Source organism: Populus trichocarpa, chromosome 1 (genome assembly GCF_000002775.5).
Source record: "Populus trichocarpa isolate Nisqually-1 chromosome 1, P.trichocarpa_v4.1, whole genome shotgun sequence".
Classification (NCBI taxonomy): Eukaryota; Viridiplantae; Streptophyta; class Magnoliopsida; order Malpighiales; family Salicaceae; genus Populus; species Populus trichocarpa.
Window position 1 is genome coordinate 11,682,661 of NC_037285.2, and position 19,277 is coordinate 11,701,937.

At 31.3% G+C, this 19,277-nt stretch overlaps 2 protein-coding genes across 7 annotated transcripts; both read right to left on the bottom strand.

Annotated features, from left to right (window-relative positions):
* Positions 1 to 3,387: 3,387 nt before the first annotated feature.
* On the bottom strand, positions 3,388 to 4,636 carry LOC18094169 (abscisic acid receptor PYR1). Its single transcript, XM_006368342.3, has one exon. The coding sequence runs from the start codon at positions 4,407 to 4,409 to the stop codon at positions 3,798 to 3,800; it is 612 nt and encodes a 203-aa protein (XP_006368404.1). The 5' UTR covers positions 4,410 to 4,636; the 3' UTR covers positions 3,388 to 3,797.
* A 10,824-nt stretch (positions 4,637 to 15,460) lies between these two features.
* LOC18094170 (mitochondrial carnitine/acylcarnitine carrier-like protein) lies at positions 15,461 to 18,766 on the bottom strand. Of its 6 annotated transcripts, none has more exons than XM_024593606.2 (4): positions 18,484 to 18,766; positions 18,310 to 18,392; positions 16,791 to 17,193; positions 15,461 to 16,202 (listed from the first exon to the last, which is right to left on the bottom strand). In XM_024593606.2, exons 3-4 carry the CDS (start codon positions 17,180 to 17,182, stop codon positions 15,704 to 15,706), a joined length of 891 nt encoding a protein of 296 aa, XP_024449374.1. In that variant the 5' UTR covers positions 17,183 to 17,193; positions 18,310 to 18,392; positions 18,484 to 18,766; the 3' UTR covers positions 15,461 to 15,703. The 6 variants fall into 6 exon arrangements, with proteins under 6 accessions (XP_024449374.1, XP_024449375.1, XP_024449373.1 ...); XM_024593607.2 differs by having other exon boundaries at positions 18,305 to 18,392; XM_024593605.2 differs by having other exon boundaries at positions 18,257 to 18,392.
* Positions 18,767 to 19,277: the final 511 nt, after the last annotated feature.

Consider the following 19,277-nt stretch of genomic DNA (forward strand, 5'->3'; position numbering starts at 1 on the left):
ATACTCACCACTAGAAAGTACAGATAAGCGTACAAATAGCTTCAGTTAAGCAATAGAAAAGGTCATATTAAACCGGTTCAATATCAACCATTTTAAGTTTATTGAGCTAAGAAATGAGCTAAAAAAGCAAGCCTAATTATTGCTTATCAAGAAAAGGATAGGGCACTTGCTCAAAAACTACATATAAAAAAATGTTGGTGAGAATTGTCCCAAAAAGAAATGGAACTAGCTATAGTAGCTACACAGAGTCATTGACACAGGTTTAACTCCCACGAATTAGAGTCAAAATATGGCTTCATCGTCTGTATATCTGTTGGGATCTACAGGATTAGCTACCTTAATATATAGCATTGCGTATTTTGTACAATTGATACTTATAATCCAAAGTCACAAGCTCAAAGTTTAACTCCTAACATGGAAGAAGTTATTTGTTTAAACTATATCGTCGTTAACCATGTTGTGTTGTTCGGCGAATCAAATTATTATTTTTTAATATAAAAAAATATTTTCTCATCGGTAACATGTTTTTTAATAAAAAAATTAATTATAAATTTAAAATATGATACTTATTGGATAATATTTTTTTTTAAATATTGATATTGTGGTATATTAAATAACTTTGTTTTTTCAAATATTAAAATCACAACATATTAGATTAACCAAGATTAACGTGTCAAATCTACAATCCGAGTCATGAGACCGTGATAACTTTATAAAAAATATATCAAAATAAATTATGAAGATCAATTCATAATCAACCCAATAACGAAGGAAAAAATTAAAAAGAAATATTAAATTAAAAAAAAAACAAAAAAATTATCAGAGTCAACTCGAGTTAACTTGTCAAAATGATAACCCAAGTCATAACATATCAAGATAACACTATAGAAAGCAAATAAAAAAAAATTACGAAACCCAATTTCCAACCAATCCGATGTTGAATGATGAAATAAAAATAAAAATTAAAAAAAGAAACCAAAAAAACATAAATCAACCTGAGCCAACCTGTTAAAAACATAAGTCAACCTGAGCTAACCTATTAAACCTGTGATTTTGGTCATGACATTGGGATAACTTAATAATAAACAAATAAAAAAAACTGCAAAGCTCTATTTCCAAGATATCCAATGTTGAAGGTTGAAATCAAGAAAAAAAAAACTAAATTCATGAGACCGGGATAACTCCACAGAAAAAAATTTTAAAATTTTTTTGAAGTACAATTCATAAACAACCTAATATTACATGATGAAATAAAAAAAAATACTCAATTAAAAAAAAACCCAACAAAAAAGAACCTAGTCTACCCAGAAAAAACCAGTCAAACCCGTGACCCCAATCAAGAGATCGGGATAACCTCTAGAAAAGCAAATCAAAATTAATTACATAGCCCAATTAAAAAAGAACAAAAAAAAATGAAGAGTTAACTCGGGTCAACTTTCCAAACTTGTGACCTGAGTCATGCATGAAATCAAAATAACCTCGTAGAAAGCAAATAAACTATAATTTTCAACCAACTCAATGCTAAAGGATGAATTAAAAAAAATTAGTTAAAAAAGTAGCTCAAAAAATAATCTAGTAAACTTGGGTTAACTTGTTAAACTTGTGATCTGGTCATGAGATCAAGACAAATTAAAAAAAACAAATTGAAAAAAAATAATAAAATCTCAATTCCAACAGATTTAATGTTGAAGGTTGAAATCGAGAAATAATAAATAAATTCATAAAACTAATAGATAACCCATCATATAAAAATAATAATTATGAGGCATAATTTTTAAAGTACCTTAATATTGAATGATAATATATTTTTTTTAAAAAACTAAATAAATAAGAAGAAGATCGAGTCGACGAAGGGGTTGAGATTAAAATAAAACTAAAAAAAAATACATATTCTTATTGATAGTGTTTTGTGAGCATAGTTATAATGATTTAGGCATGGACAAACAATAAAAAGTCAAAATACTGATAATATTTTTGTCATACTCTATATATAGAATTATGACTGATATAGCAATATGAATATGAATAACCAAATTGGTAATCTGAATGAATACATAAAGAAATATAACAACCCACTCAGTCTAATTGCAAAGACATACCATTCCATTTCCCTACAATAAAAAAGGAAAGAAAGAAAGAAGGAAATTTTGGAAAATTAGACTTTCCGCATGTATTATTTATCCATAAATTATACAGACACTCCTAGATGATCAGGTAGTGATCTTGCATGCGGCCTCTGGTTACGAGTACTTTATAACCTCAATAATCTAGCGGGCAATCAATCTTTGGTTAAAAACAAAAAACAAAAAAAAGCATTCCATAATGCCTTCAGCTGAATACGGAACTTGCTGCTCTTTAAGATTTTGGTGTTTCCATTCCACTCTGCTTTACCTGATCAATAACTTACAGGAGATTCTAAAGGTATGTAAGCGCAGTATTAGACACACACAGAGATTCTTCCCATCTGGAAAATCCACTCCTTTTACCTGTCACAACAGGTGATCGATCTCTCTCCCCCGTATGTGTTAGAATGATCCATCCCCATGACAAAACAGTCGCCCCTTAAAGATTCTTGCCTTGAACTGAGGTCCAGATTGCTGTTGCTCTAGCTATGGATCCAGACCACCTTCTTCTACTAGCAGTTAATATTAATGTTAATATATGTTTTTCTTCTAGAATTCAGATTCTGTTGGTACTAAGCAACGAGGAAAACATTAAATATTCTATCTCAAGAAAACAAGAAAGAGGAGAGAACAGAATGAAAATGAGAAATATCAGCCTCTGCAAATTAACAATATCATGTACAATTTGGATGGGAATAGGTACTGCATAGTTCAGAGAGTGATTAATTAAGTATTCCACTATTCCTTCTCGAAAAAGAAGAAGAAAAATAAATTCAAGATGTGCCAAGGTGACGCGACGCCAAGTGTGGAGTGTGCTTTGCTTTTCCGTTTCCTCTGTTCATATACACAGTACCAAAGAAGGATTATTACTAGGTTACTAAACTTATGTTCTGCAAATTCATAATCCAATAAATGATGAAAATAAACTCAATTCTTAATTATTTTAGACTTTATACTTATAAAAAAACTTATAATTTAGCATTATAAATAAATAAGCACAAATAAAAATAGCTAATAAAACTTAGAAAAAAAAACTAAATATATAAAAATATATCTTTCTCTCTATATTCTTTTTATTTTTGCATTATTATTTTTTATCTTCTACCACACCTATCTATCTTTAAACAATATCTAGCTAATTGCGAGTTTAATCAAGCCCTTATCTTTCATTTCATGCATCTTTGTTATTTGTGTTGTCTGAACCAACCAGCCAGGATGAACATCATCTGAAATAAGTAAAGAACAGAAAGAAAGACAAAACAGATAAAGCGAAACAGCACACCAATTTCTTAATCTTCACAAAAACTTAAAAGACATTGATATTCCCAAGACTCAAAATCTCTGACTGTACACGTGCATTGACTCTAATGCCCTTACCTTCCTCTTCCACTCCCAATTCCAACAGAGCATTATCATCACAGTGGTAAAAAGTAAAACCCAAAGGAACACAACCCCTCGCTGGAAAATTCAAGGGGCATCAATAACCAATCTATATTCCAACAAAAGGATATTTTCATTTCCCCAAATACACCAATTAACTGCCCGAAATAAAAAAAGAGAAGGAAAAACATACTCACTAAACTTTTAAAATAAAAATTTAAGGGGAAAAAAAAAGTACTCTTGCCGAGTGAGTCTTTGGTTCTTTGGGTTTTATTTGTTTTTTTTTTTTGGTTATTATTTACCGTCACCGTCACGAGCCAAGCCTTCAGCAACAGACGCAAGTTTTTGGAGATTCAGCTTGACAACAGTATCAGCAAACAGCCGTGTGTCTTCCTCGGTATTTCCTTCCGGTACATCAACGACATACGATTCCAAAACAACCGTCCAGATCTTCCCTTCACGTTCGAACCCATGCACTGTCGTTACCGACCTGTAGTTCTTCAACCTATGTTCTCCTCCAATAATACTAAACCCCGTGACCTGCCGTTCATCGTCCAATATATCAAGCCTCTCTGTGCTTGTTGCAGCAGGCAAGCCAGAGATCACGTTCACGTCACGTGTGGATCCCACGGTCATTGTGAAACCTGGGGCCACGCTGCAGCTCTTGATGAAGTGCTTGTAGGTCTGTGGCTTGTCGAAACGGCGGGCAAGTGACCAAACGAGGTCGTTTGGTGCGTTTATGCGCTGTGCTAGGAGAGAGGAGCATTGGCCCGGCCTGATTCTATAGTTGTGAAACTCAGTTATGAGAGGGTTTAACTCGTCGAATTCAGACTGAGTTAAACTAGGTGGGATTGTGACGTGGTGGGTGGTGTAGGTTGTTGGTTCTTGTTGTGCTGGGTCAGTCATGTCTTTCGACTTTCTAGAACACAAAAGGAGAAAAAAAAAACAAAAGATTCCGGGCTTTCGAACTTTGAAAGGAGAGAAATGATAAGAGTGGGGTTTTTGTTTTGGAGAGGGGGGATTCTTTGATTCAGGGAGTAAGTAGAGAAGCAAACGAAGCGGGTATTAATTTACGATGGTGAAGGAAAGGTGGGAATAAGTGGGTGAAGACGACAGGTGGGGGTGGAACTAAATGGGTTTCATGTTAGTTGCTTGACATGTCAACCTGTCTAAACTAAGCTCCTATGACCACCTATTTAATATTTTTTTTATTCTGATTTTTGCTCTCTTTTTTCAATTTTATTTTTGCTTTTTTTCTCTCTCAATCTTATCATTATTTTTCTCTGTGATGAATCTATAGGTTCTCTTTTTTGTTAATTTTAGATTGGCCTCTTAGGTTTATATAGGTTTTTATCTACTGCACACTATTACAAAATAAAAAAAGAAACTTCAATAAAAAATATTTTATTGCTATTTATCAATGAAAATTATAATAAAAAGTTTTTATAAGTAATTTCTAATGGAAAAGGCAATAAAAAAAAAACAAAAGGAAATTTTATTGGTAATTTTGTCAGCATTACTAACATATCAAATTATTAATAGAAATTTCATTAATGATTTTAAAATAAATTAAAACCCAAGAATCCTTTTTTACTTGTTTCTTCTTCTTTGTAATTTTTAATTTACAAAAACAACAGCTAGGGTTTAATTTCTTGCTACCAAAATCCGACAGCCCCATCACAAATCTAATGCCAACAGTACATGTCATCTCCCTATCTCATGTTTGATTTCTTGTTTAATAACCTTAGCTTTTTGTTAGGGTTTTATATAGCAAACATTAGAATCTGAGGAGACAATGCTTGATTTGCTGGGAATCTGGAAAACTTGTCCAGGTCTAGGTTATTTTCTATTCAACATTCTATTAGTTCTAAAGTAATTAGCCTTATTGGGTACATTAAAAAATTGAGTTCTATTCTTTTGAGGTCTATTTTTTTTAGTTTTAAAGTAATTGAGCTCCATGACTGTGCTTTGGAGAGAGATTTTTCATGGAGTTTGTATTGGGTTTCTTGGTGTTGCTATTCTTACACATTAATTGATTCTATGTTATTATGGGAGGCGTTGAGTTTTAATATTGGGCTTTTGTGATGTATAGGCACAAATTGGTGTGTCAAGATTTAAGGGTACGTTTCTCTATTGTTTTCTGTTTTTAGGACTTTTCTTCAACTTTGGGCAAAATTGGGTGAGTGGAAAATCTTTTTTCCTTGATGTATGAATTAAAAAAAGAATCAGATTTGTATTTGATTTATAGCGAAAAAGGTGATGCATATGCTGGTGTTTGTTGAGCTATTTAGCTTCATCCTTGGAATGGTAGTCATTCTAAGTATATAGCTCATATAAGCATGGATACAATACGATATATGTTGGTGTCTCTATTCTTCAACAAGTTCATGATATGGCAAAGATGCATGAATATATAAACTTACAGTTGTGGAGTTTCTTGCGTTTGATCGGTTAAATTGTCTATATTTCTTGTTTTGAGTGAATAAATTGCTCAAGCATACCCCCGTAACTTCATTCGAGGAAGGCATGCCCATAGATGAGGTAGAGTATACTAAAAGGGCCTGTGAAGGTAGAGCACACAAAAAATAAAGGAATAAATGTTATCAAGAGACAAGAGAGTTAAGAGATAAGAGAGATAGAGTAGACAAAAAGGAGGTGATGAAGGTAGTGGATAAGATAATGACATTGCTATGTTTTTTCTTTTCTCTTGGAAAAACTAACGTTAGGGAATGAGTTTTGAAGAGAAAACCTAATTCTTAGTTTTGAGTTTCTTGAACTCCCTTGAAGAAGATATATAATGGACGGGGTTGAATGGAAAGATTTCATAGGTGCCCATTGAGAAAATTTGTTCCTTTTTTCTAATTGAGATTGAGTTTGATCTGTTTTCTACTTCAAAATTAGTCAAAATTAGTGGTGGTTAATGGTTTCTTTGAGTTCTATTCTCATTCTTTTTTGCTATAATATAAGTAGCGATTTTCTATTTATAAGACTTGGAGGCTGTTAATCAATGTTATTAAGTAGTTTCATTGTGATTTATTTGTAATAAATAATTAACTTTGTATTTTATTTTTGAATTGTGTTAATTTTTTTTAGGTATTATGTATTCAAGAGAAACAAGTCTAAATCCAACAAAAGTGTTATTGTTTCATCAAGTAGTAGTGTCGGTGATTTTTGTTGTGAATCTAGGTGATAATTATGAAGAGATACTTAATATAGAAGTTATCGACCAGGGCTTAACCATTGAGGATTGACCCATCAAATCCTTGATCTGGATAATGGGCCCGACATGATTTAATAACTTTGCTTTTCAAAATCTATTTTCTACGTAATTATAAATAATAAAAAAAGATATTCGTACAAAAGACAAGAAATAAAATTACGAAGGACAAATGTTATTTTCATCGTCAAACTTGTTTTTCTGATTAATGTATTTTATTTTTATTTTCACAACAATCAATTTTCTTATTACACATCTTTTTTTTTAATTTTGACAAAAAATTTTATGAAAAATATTGTTTTTTAAGAAAAAACTTATTATGATCGTAAAAGCAAGAGTCAATTAAAATTTTTTAAAAAAATCATTAATACATTTATAGGCTTTTATATGAAGTAGCTCAAGAATAATAAATTTTAAAAAAATATAATAAAAAATAAATATTTTATTCTCATTAAATACTAATTAGAAAATTATTTTAAAAATTATACATATTAGAAAAATACATAATTATTCATAAAACAATTGATAATATCATCATAAAAAGGCCTTAATCTTCTTTAAAAAGAAATAATTGGATAATTGCTTAAATATCATTCTAATACATTGATTTAAAGATATATTTTTTTAATTTAAAAAAAAACCTAGAAAAAAGCCAACCACGCATCGGCCTAGCTTTCCATTCCAAAAAAGATTGGCTTTAGAAAAACATGCCAACTTTGCATAGGCCTAGAAGGCTAAATCCACGTGTCAGTTGATATTTTTTTATGAGTGCATGACACATCATCCATTCATATTTGTTTTTTATAAAAATATAGTTGATATTGTTTTTTCGGCCACCATAGGCTACTACAATGCTCAAAAAGTTAGAGTTTGAGTTATGAGACTAAAAACAACTCAATTTTTAACTTAAAACATATATAAAAAAATTCCAAATGACCCTAATAAATCCATTCAGAACCCTGGAACACTCTTAAATTTGTCCAAACCCCCAAAATTAAACCGAATCAAAAAAATTTGTTGAGGCTCGATCTACTTTTCCAATGACATGAATGGTAAAAACACCTTAATGGATTTTCTCTTGTTAAAAAGAATTTATTGACACAAAATTTTATTTTTTTAGTGGTTGAAATATGACCAACTAACTACTTTCTCTTTCCTCTATTATTTTTAAATGAGATTCTCTTCCCCCCCCCCCTCTCAAAGTATAGAAGCTAAAATATAAAACAAATAAATGAAATGTGAAACCCATACAAAACAAGGAGTAAAAAAAATATAGCAATCAAATTATATTTTTCTTATATTGTGAATACACCATTGTACGCGAATCAAAATAAATTATTAGTCTTAAGATTTTCCAGAGATGACATAAAAGGATGGGAATGAAACAAAAAAAACTTTAGTGACCAAAACGAATAATTTTTTGCGTATCAAGAAAAAAGATTAAGGAACATTTTGACTAATTTGACAATATGATAAAAAAAATGAGGCAACAACAATAAAAAAAAAATAGATGGAAAAAATATTGCTTTGGGCAAAGCTGGATTAACTTAATCCACGAAATTCTTGACCTAGACATGAGATATGTGAAGATTACATGTTTATCGTGCATCCTAGATCATGAGATCAGGATAATTCAATAGAAAAAAAAATTGACGATAAATAAAAATAAAATTGCAAAAATTAAACTGAAAATATAAATCGAGATATTTAATAGCACAACACAAGTCATTTACTTGGTTATGTTTAATGAATTTGTTTATTAAAGTCAAATTGTAATAGAAATTAACAAACACATAAAATATATTGAAGAAAATAAAAAGAGAAATAATAAAATGATAAAATTAAAGAAAAACCTCATAATAAATTATGAAAAAAAAAATACATATTAATAGATGAAATTGAAAAAAAAATGTAAAAAAAAACTTTTATTACAAAAAAATATATTCAATTTAAAACATTCCACTTTAAGGTTAATTTGAAGGGGAAAAAAGAAAGAAAGATGGTTAGGCTATTCAATTTAAAAATGCATAAACTAAAGGAAGGATTTGGAGAGCTTGCGTAGCGTGGTTCCCTTCTTCTTCTCTTTTTTTTTTAAATAAACAAATCTGATCCAGCTAAGCAAACCGTTCCCTTTTTATATGCACATTCATTGATTAGGCAACTGAGGAACAAACATTTTTTTATTTATTAATGTCTCTGTCCTCATTGATTAATGTCTCTGTCCCTTAGAAATATATAATACTTAAATTCAAGTTAACTTTTTTCCGTGGACATCAGGCATCCAGCAAGTCGTCTCTGTGCCCACCTCTCTCTCTCTCCCTCCCTCCCTCCCTCTCTCTCTCTCTCTCCCTCTCCCCTTAACGTGCTTGTGACTGCAAGGAGTTTGTGCAAATTGTTTATATATATATATATATATATATATATATATATATATATATATATATATTTCCCATCAATAAGTCTACTTCTTAATTGAGGTTTTCAATTTCTTAATGCCCATGATGGCTTCATTTTTTTTATTTTATTTTTCTCTGGGTGGGTTCAACTATTGTCTCAGATTATTCGTATAATTAGGTTGCCGTTTAATAAATGACAAAAGAGACTTTAGGACATAAAGAAAGCGATTCGGTGAGTATCCTAGAACCTTTCGAAATCCAATAATGCATGACCACCATTAATTTCATAATAATTTGATTTTTGAGCAATTATAATTTCATGATATTTTTTTAAAAAAATAATTTTGTTTTTTTAATAAGAATTTCTTACAACATTTTCTGAAAAGTTTTATTTTTATTTATAGAAAATGTTAAAATAATTTAATGATTGATAATTTCTTACAAACTTGATTTTCTTTTAATTCTTCAAGAATACAATAGTTTAAATCTTTTAAACAAAAATATTTTTTTTCTTATAATGAATATATTTTTAGAAATGTTTTTTACTGCTTAATTTTTTTTTCAAAATTTATTTGTTTTAAGAAATTAATAGTTTTTATAATTCAATAATTTTCAATAATTCTTGTTTTTTAATTTATTATTTTTTATACTTTTAATTGATAATATTTATATAACTTAATGCAATTTGGTCATTTTAAATTGAATGGACTGGGTTTTAAAATGTAGGGTAACAATTGACAAAATATTTATCACAAGGCCTAATTTTAGGGTCCCCCCCCCCCCCCCCCTATATAGTCTCTATTTATTTTAGCATACATTGATTGCAATCTATTTATCTACAATACATGGCTTAGTGTCAACTAGTCCTTCGTCACATTCTCCTTCACGCCCTAGACTACTTTTCTTTTAAAACTTGAAAAAAAACTAATCAAGAGCACAAGAAAATTTTTAATATTATCATTAAATCCAACTAAATAGATCAATTTTAAAATCTCTTAACCCGATTCTTTTCCTAACTCAAATTTTTAATTAAATATGTTCAAAAACAACCTTGATAACTAGTAAAAACATGAGTTAACTTTTAAAAAAACTTCAAGATTATAACTTTTTTTAAAAATACTGAGATTACATCAGATTGGATCGACTCTATCCACCCTGCAACTCGGGTCATAGACTTTACTTAGTTTAATAACTTTATTTAAAAAAAAAACTATTTTTATTTAATTATATAGTAAAAAATATATGATCACAAAATCGAGCACTAATCCTAAAATAAACATTTATTTGAGAGCATGGTAACTTTATAGAAAGCCAATAAAAATAAATTATGAAGTCTATTTTCCAACCAATTTAGTATTGAATGATGAAATAAAAAAACCAATTACAAAAATTAAAGGACCAAAAACTAAAAAAACCATATCAGGTTCGATAGGTAAACTAACCAACCTATGAATCAGGTAACCCAAATCAACACGTGTAAGACCTATATTCTTGGCCCAACCTAGCCCAAGGTTTAGGTCAACCCCAATCCAACTAACCTAGGTATTTAAAGAAAAAGTTGCTAGAGCATTGTTTTTTTTTCCCCCCCTCTAAAAACACCTACGAAATCAGTTTTGAAGTTAAGGTTTTGTTTCAAGCTAGGGTTAATCAGATCTGTTACATTTGATTAGTTTGGGTTATGTTCAGGATCAATCGGGTAAATCAGTTCGGCTTTATAATTACATTTTGGTTTCTAAACTTAGAGTTTTAATATTTTATATTACTTTGCTTCGAGTCATTTTTTAGTGTTTTTCGTATCCGTTATAGGTTTTGCTGACGTTTCTCCTAACGATCTTCACTAGTTTCCGGTTCTGCATCCGTTTGTTTTTTGGTTTTGTTTTCCAAGTGAGTGAGACAATCTTTAATATGCATGTAATATAATTAATATATGTATGTTGATTATATGACGAGTACAATTGATTAATTCTTGAATATATATATATATATATTGCTTTATTATCTAAGTACTAATCTATTCTTGAATTTACATTTGCATTCTGTTGAATTATATTATATTCGATATAATATTTGTTTGCTTTGATAATTATGCAAACATCTATTATGTCTTTGATATAAGACTTGTTAGAAACTCCATACTAACAAAATGTAGTTAGTTTATTATGAACATAGTATTATGTATACCTAGATGGTGAGAGAGGCACCAGTCTGTGATGACTGATTCTCCCACAGTGATCACCTTCGAGTGTTATCTGATCATCTTTGGGTGTCATCTGGTGATCTTCCGGTGTTATATGATCTCTGACATGTATTCCACTACCTTATGTTAATATGCTTAGTATGTATATTTACATCAAGATATGTATGACTTGAAAATTATTAATATCTAAGATGTATATTAAATGTTATTCCCTCACTGAATTGGTTGAACTCACCTCTTCATTTTAATATTATTTCAGGTTTTTAGTTTCTGTTACCAGGTGGACTTTGTTTAGTGTTCCTGCTTTTTCAGTTTTAATATGTATGCCTTGCTTGTTCTGCGAGGCTTTCCTTTTAGTTTTTGTTCGATGTCTTAGACGTTCCACTGTTACACTATTTTAATTAAGTTTAGATTTTGACAATATAATAAGTATCATGAATTATTTGTTTTGCTTTATTTGATGATGAGAATTTTTGAAGTGTTATTTGATTTTATTGGTTTTGAAGAATATAATATTTTAAAAGATATTGAAATGTTATGAAATCTTTATATAATTTATTTTATAATATCTACATTTTGAGACTTAGCATAGATGAGGGTGTCCTTACAACATTGCTTTTGCGTTGCCAGTCATGGACCCGAGATTCGGGTCGTGAAAACATATTAAACTCGTGAGTCGGGTCATGAACTCCACAAGGATTAATAACTTGCTTTTTAAAACTATATTTTTTTATTTACATATATGATAACATAAATAGACAATCATAAAATTAAGCACTAACCTTATAACATAATTTTTTTGAAATCACAATAACCTCTTAGAAAGCGAAACAAAAAAAATTATAAAATTCAATTCCCAACTAACCCAATATTGAATGATGAAATAAAAAAAATAAAAAAGAAAAGTTAAACCCTCCAAACCTGCAAACCGGTTCAACTTGCCAAACTCGCAAACAAGTCTATAGACTTTAAAGTTTAATAACATGGTTTTTTTTAAAAAGATTTTTAAAAAATATATGATAAAAAAATAAATGATCATAAAATCGAGTTCAATTAATTTTTTTTAAAAAAAGATACCATGTCAAACCCATGAACAATATCTCGCAAACTTGAGTACTAACCCAATGCAGAATTTTTTTTCCTGATAACGCGATAATCATATAAAAGATAAACAAGAATAAATTATTAACTCTAAATCTAAATAAATACATAGCGTAAGAATTAAATTAAAAATAATAAAAATTCAATAACAGAAACAAAGAAAAAAAAAACCAGAACCAAAACACACAAATTTCTTTCTTCAACACCCCCCCCCCCCCCCCCCCCCCCCAATACATGTCATTGATGCATTGAAAATTGTTCTTTTTACTGAGCTGCATTTTTACTGAGCTGCATTAGTTTACTTCCTTATTTTTCTAGTTTCTAGTTTTTAGTTTTTTTTCTTTAAATAAACTAGCTAAAGGTTTTAAATAAATATTGGTAAGAAACTTTAAGCTTTGTTTTTTAACTTTAATAAGTGAAAGATGATTTAATTTATAAAGCATTTTAGGTTTTATTTCAAAAAGCACGAGGAGATGCATTTAGATGAAAGGCTATTTATTTAAAATAAAAAAAACAAAAGTAACATCAATTTTTTTTTTTTTTTAAATGTTATCATAAAAGTAGACATTATTATTATCGTATAGAACATCTTGAAGAGCTGATAGAATTTGTGTATACATGCTAAGAATTTGCGTAAATTAATATATGTGTGTTTATTATTAAAAGTAATAGACTACTAAAAATTGAGACAATGATATTAGACATAAACCTTATAAAATGGTGTTATCCTCAGTTTTGGATTATGGATGTTTGACCTAAAATGATGGTAATAATTGATTGGGTTTTGACCTATCTTTTTTGATTATATTTAAAATGGTTTTGAAGACCACCACTCCTCCTCATAAACCTATGTAGGATCACATCTGTCCATTTCAAATTCATTTGTCATATTAGAAAGGCAAAGAACATAAAATTAAATTCATACACATCAATCATAGAATTAACTTATTTACTTTTAATGCAATATTTAAGGAAAAACCTAATTAAAATTTACAATACTTGTACTAATTTTAAGTTTCGAGAAAAATACAAATCATCAAAAAGTGACAAGATTAAACTTTACTAACACTAATGTATATCCTTTAATGCAATATTTGAAAAAAAACCTAATTAGAATTCACAATTCCTAAGACTATTTTGACTGATGAGTAAAATACAAATCATTAAAGGTTAAAGAATACAAAAATAAAATTTTGATACCAATGTTTACATACATACTCAACTCTCTTACCATTAATGCATCTTCCGACAAAAAAATATAATTAGAACTTAAAATTCCTAGATCAATTCCAGGTGAGTTCTCGGCTGAAAATGGAGATTTAGAGGTTTGATTGGGATGGTGGTGGTCACGACTACAATAGTGTGTTAGGGGAGTGCTTGTGGCAAGAGAGGGGCTGCGCTAGTGTTGGTTGGAGGAGAACTATTGTTGTGCTACTGACGGTGTGGCTAGGTGGTTTGTTATTGGCTACAGCGCTATGTTGGCTAGCGGTGTGGAGAAGTCAGAATCTGGTAGGGTGAGTGAGAGAGGGAGGAGGCTGGGGTTTTTCTTTAAGGAGTCCTTCTCTCTCTCTCTCTCTCTCTCTCTCTCTATTATATGCTAGAGTGATTTTTGCAAAACAGGGTTTTGAATGTTGTGTTAGTTTTTGTGGTGGTATTGTGTTTTTTAAAAAAATTAAAATTTATTTTTGTTTTAAATTAATGTATTTTGATGTTTTTGATTTATTATAATTTTTTTAAAAAAATATTATTTTAATACATTTTATTATAAACAATACCATAATATATTGTAAAGCAACTGGAAATTAACACTCAGCCATTAATTGGAAGATTTATTTGTTTTCATTTGTTTTCATCTTGAACAATAATCTTAATTTTTAAGAATTTTATGGTCAAAGATATTTTTTCTTAAATCGTGAAAGATATTTTTCTTTCCTTCTTGAACATAATTAGTGAATTTTTAAATATCGTGGTAAAACATTTTTCATGCAACCCAAGTCAATTAAATCTTTTTCATTTTTTGTTTGAATATCTACTTTATGAATCCTCTTTATTTTTTTTTTATCTTCCATGATATTATTTGACCCTCCACTATATTGGTCCCTCCTTTTCCCTTTCTTATTATTCACTCCCAAATCTTTTTTAGTTTTATTTTTATTTTTTTATTTTATAAAAACTTTTCACACAAAATAAAATAAGCCAAATGTGCCAAAAACAAATCAATAAATGATCGAAAATTAACTGGATTGCATCAATAATAATTTTTTTGAAAATTTTTATGAGTTCGAATGAATTATAACAATTATGAATATTTTTTGTGAATTATAATGAATATTTTATCCTTTTTTATGCTATTCACGATAGAAGCATACAAATAAGTTATTTTTTAGGGATTTTAAATTGAATTTAATATATGTATAAAAAATATTTCAAATTTAAAATAACAATTGGATTAAATAGGTTTATGTGTTCTATAGTTATTTTAATTCAAATAACATAACAATAGATCTATTCATAACACCATAATTTATAGGAAAAAATTTAATTATTTTGCTTTACACAAAAACAAAAATTCGTCTATAGCCGCCGCCTCCATTTAAGCAAATGGAGACGGATTTCCATGAAATAAGTACAATTGTCATCCCCAAGTATAATTTGGGATATTTCAGTGATAAGGACGTCACACACGATCCGACGCATGTAGGATCCAATTTCACAACATGTAAGAAGATCCTTGCAACCTAGAAATTCAGACCTCACATAAGAACAGGTAGGTTAATTGATTTTCTTAAACAGAGCCATTGGGCACATTTCCTGTCCTTAGATCCAAGGGTGACTGCACCTTAAAAAGAGCTAACTTATTATGGATGATTACAGTAAGCCAAAGCAGCTAGTTTCATTTGTTTTCATCGGAGTGAAATTTTTATCCCCATCGTTGGCAGAATTGTTGATTGAGGCTACTGATCTGACTGACCATGATGATTGAGGCTTTGTCCTGCCTTGTACTTTTCTCCTGAGAATCAGAACCTGTGATTTTCAGCAAGAAAAAGAGAGGCAACTATTGCATGTTAAATTGATGGTAACTTGCAAGTGTTTCTTCCATCACCCAAGTACATGAATTTTGAAGGATGAATAGCATGTTCTTTTGACAAATAACCTGTTATCATATTGCTAAACAATTACTTGGAAAAGCTCTTTGATTCAATGATTGATGACGACTTAGAGAGATAAGCAATATGATAACAACGGTGAAGATTAATCCAGATATCTGCCAGGCAACCGATGGAGCCAATCACCCCAGGCTAGACCTTGTCACCTCATATGCCAAGAAGCAGGCTGCATTTGCAGGGACACTTCGAGCCATGGCAGGGCCAAAACCCTTGTACAAGCCTTTGATACCTTCAGACGCCAGGATCTTCCTAAAAGCATCGATGGAGCCCGAGAACTTGGGATTTTTGTAATCATCAACCTGAATGACACTTTTGACGACATCAGTGGGGTAGACAGATGCCCAAAAGGAAGCGCCAGCTAAGCCACCGGCCACAATCAAAGAGCCCCTTCCCAAATGAGAAGTATCCTGGCCTCCTGCAAAGGACTGCTTCAACAATTCATAAACACCAAACATAGCAGCATTTCCAGGAATTTCACGTGCCATAGTAGGAACCAAGCCCTTGAAGAGACCCCTCACACCACCTGATTTGAGAACATGCCTGGCCACATCCATTGGCCCTCCATACTTCACTGCCACCACTGCTGAGTCTGAACTTGCCAATGCACTTTGTGCTTGCAACCTGTTCCCACCAGGAAGACCCAATCAATTAGGGGGTAGATTTCAAAGATCTGCCAGGTATTTAAACAAAAATAGGATGGAAACAGATGGAAAATGAAGAAGTTAAAACTATTAGTTGCCAGGATTGAGAGATACTTAAAAAATACTGGCATAACCACCACCTAGTTATTGGAGAAATGAGAGAGAGGATTGTGTTCCGGTTGTTTAAGAGTATTCACAATATGATTTTCCCCTTGCCTGATAATTTTGGAGACTATATATATAGACTTAAAATGTCAGGGGTGAACCACAAAAGCACTACTTCCTCAAGGGTAAAGGAAAACATGTACATTTTTACTGTGCAATTTAGAAGAATTCAGGACATGACAGGTAAGGCAGAAACTTCCTAAAACCATCGAGTTCTCAAGATATATAGCACAGTCAAATCCAATGAGTTATAAGTAATATAATACAATTAGGCGAAAAGCTCAGCACAAAGGTATAAACAAAAATGTGAAGGCTTTGCAAAATAATGCAGCAGTTCAAGAAATAAGAAAATCAGGTTGCAAGGTCGGGAATGGTTGTGAGGGTGGAGGAAGATTGCACTGACCTGCACTTTATCAATTCAGTGGGACAAGCAAGAAAAGAAACAGCAACTCCAGCACCCGCACCAGCAACAACTTGCTGGTTAACAGTAAGTGGGGCACCAGGTTGAGACCTCAACAATGCCTCCATTTGTCCCCTCACTGAGAAAAGAACAGCATTGAAGGCTGCCACAGTAGCAAATGGAGCTCCCATACCTTTGTATAAACCCCTTGGGCCTTCAGCAGCTAAAGTCTGCTTGACAGCATCTACTGCACCAGCAAACTTTGGAGCTTGGCCAGGGAGTGGAGCAGGCTGGCTCTGGAGCTTGACCTTGATGGTGTCAAAGGGGTGCCCAACTAACAATTGTGCAGCACCCCCGACTGTCCCGGCAGTCAAGTCCTTTGCTACTTCCCCCATCTGCAAGAGAGCTTGGAAATATGAATTCAAGTCATTGAGGGGATAAAAGTTAAAGACTTGAATTAGCTTCAAAATGTTTGATTTGAAGCCAATGGAAACAATAGCAATAGAAGTATTGTTTGCTTATTATTTTCCACCCAAAAATATTTCAGATGAAATATAGTTGAAGAGCCAGATAAAGATGCCAAAAAAAAATCGCATCATCCAAACACATGGTTACGCAGGTTAATAGAGGTAAAGAAGCCTCACAAAATATAGGAGTAAGAGAATTAACAGTAGTCACACACAATGTGTGAGTGTGGACATATCCCAGATTTGAATAAACACAGCAAGACATATACTAGTAAAGATGTACTCGCCAACTAATGTTTCAAACTACCTTCAGTTGCACGTGTGGAGGGTTTGGGAACGCGGTTGAAATCGTGTTTTTTAAAAATTTTAATTTTTTTTATTAATTTTTTTTAATGTTTTCCAATCGTTTTGATGTGCTAATAGCAAAAATAATTTTTAAAAAATAAATAAAAATATTATCTTGATACATTTCCAAACGCAAAATATTTTAAACCACAAACCCTACCATACTCCCAAGCAACCCCAAGTCCAGGACGACACCACAGAATCAAGAGGACACAAATGAGCTCCCATAACTCTTTCTTCTTTCAATTTGTTTCATGAACCCGTGAAAATGAGTCATTTCTCTTCTCCTTAGCTGGTACAATTTGCAATCTAAGCCAACTAGCGGATGCTCTTACCAAGTTCAATACAATTTGAACAATGCAATTCAATGGTAAAAGATATCACCACAGTAGCACTGTAACACACCAAAATATGATGGATGTCATTATATATATATATTCTCTTCTCAAATTTTCACTCCTTTCCCATTTCCAACCCCAAATCAACATCAACTTGATCTTGAGGATTGAATCAGCAATAAGAAATAGAGTGAAAAAGACAACAAAAACCCAAATGCAGTTTATACACAGTCCATGGATATAGGAGGTGATGGGTAAGCATAAGTATCAAGGTGTAAAAAATAACAGCAAGTGAAACACATAAATTTGCAGAGCCTACAAATGCTTCAGATACGCTCTGCAAACCGAATAAATTTAAGAATCAAACCAAACTTGATTTGATGCGCAGACCGCAAAGAGAGAGCGAAACCGAATCAAAAGCCCAGAACTTTAACCTCACCCCAGATGACTTAAATCTGAAAAAAAAATTTGGAAAACACTATAAACAAAAAATGTGTTGTGTAATATCAGTCATATTTACATCAAGGAGGGAGATTATTGAATTACCATGGGAAGAAACAAAGGTGTTATTGCCCACTTGCTGGCGGTTGCAAAAAGGTGGTGGTAAGAGGGGGTAGGGAGCTGGTGAGATTTAAGAATTCTGGGTGATTAGAGAAGTCCTGTAATTTTAGGTAGTAGGAATCTTGAAATTAAATTAACCAGAGGAATAAAAAAAACGATGGAATCGCTGTCCATTATAAACAAAAATCATCTTGAGAGTCATCAAGTTAAGAGCCACATGAGAGTGCTAGGTCGGGACTTGGGCTGGGACAAAAAGTTACCAACCACTGCTTGTAGAGCGTGGATTCCAAACCTAGAAATATAGTAGTTTGCTTTTTAAAATATTATTTTTATTTAAAAATATATTAAAATAATATTTTTTATTTCTTTTATTTTTAACATTAATACATTAAAATAATAATAAAAATTAATCTAAAACCTTTTCAAAAAAATAATTTAAAGATTTAATAGAAAAGTACATTTCAACCGCACACAAAACGGTGTAGCAGAGGGATGTGGACCGTGTGGTTGTGATGGTTCTCTTGGAGAACAAAATCCAATCTTGTTTTTTAAAGCCCCTGTTGCGTTCCGCTTCTCCACCAAGTGATTGCGGATGAGTTTTTGGGTAGTGGAGAAGAGCAGGAGTGATGGAAATTTATTTGGGCAAGCCACAAAATAAGTCCCTCAAGTTTATAAAAAATTCTTAATTGAGAACTCAAATGATTTTTGCTACAATTTGGTTTCCAAAAAGTAAAAATGATTCAGGAAGTTTTTAATTGAGTCCTCCGTCTATATTCATT

What these genes read in the sequence shown, in the direction of transcription:
- LOC18094169 (XM_006368342.3), bottom strand. Translation starts at nt 4,409, where the DNA reads ATGACTGACCCAGCACAACAAGAACCAACAACCTACACCACCCACCAC.
- LOC18094170 (XM_024593606.2), bottom strand. Translation starts at nt 17,182, where the DNA reads ATGGGGGAAGTAGCAAAGGACTTGACTGCCGGGACAGTCGGGGGTGCT. An exon ending in ACTGAATTGATAAAGTGCAG is followed by an intron (nt 16,203 to 16,790) that starts GTCAGTGCAATC and finishes TGGTGGGAACAG; the next exon opens with GTTGCAAGCACAAAGTGCAT.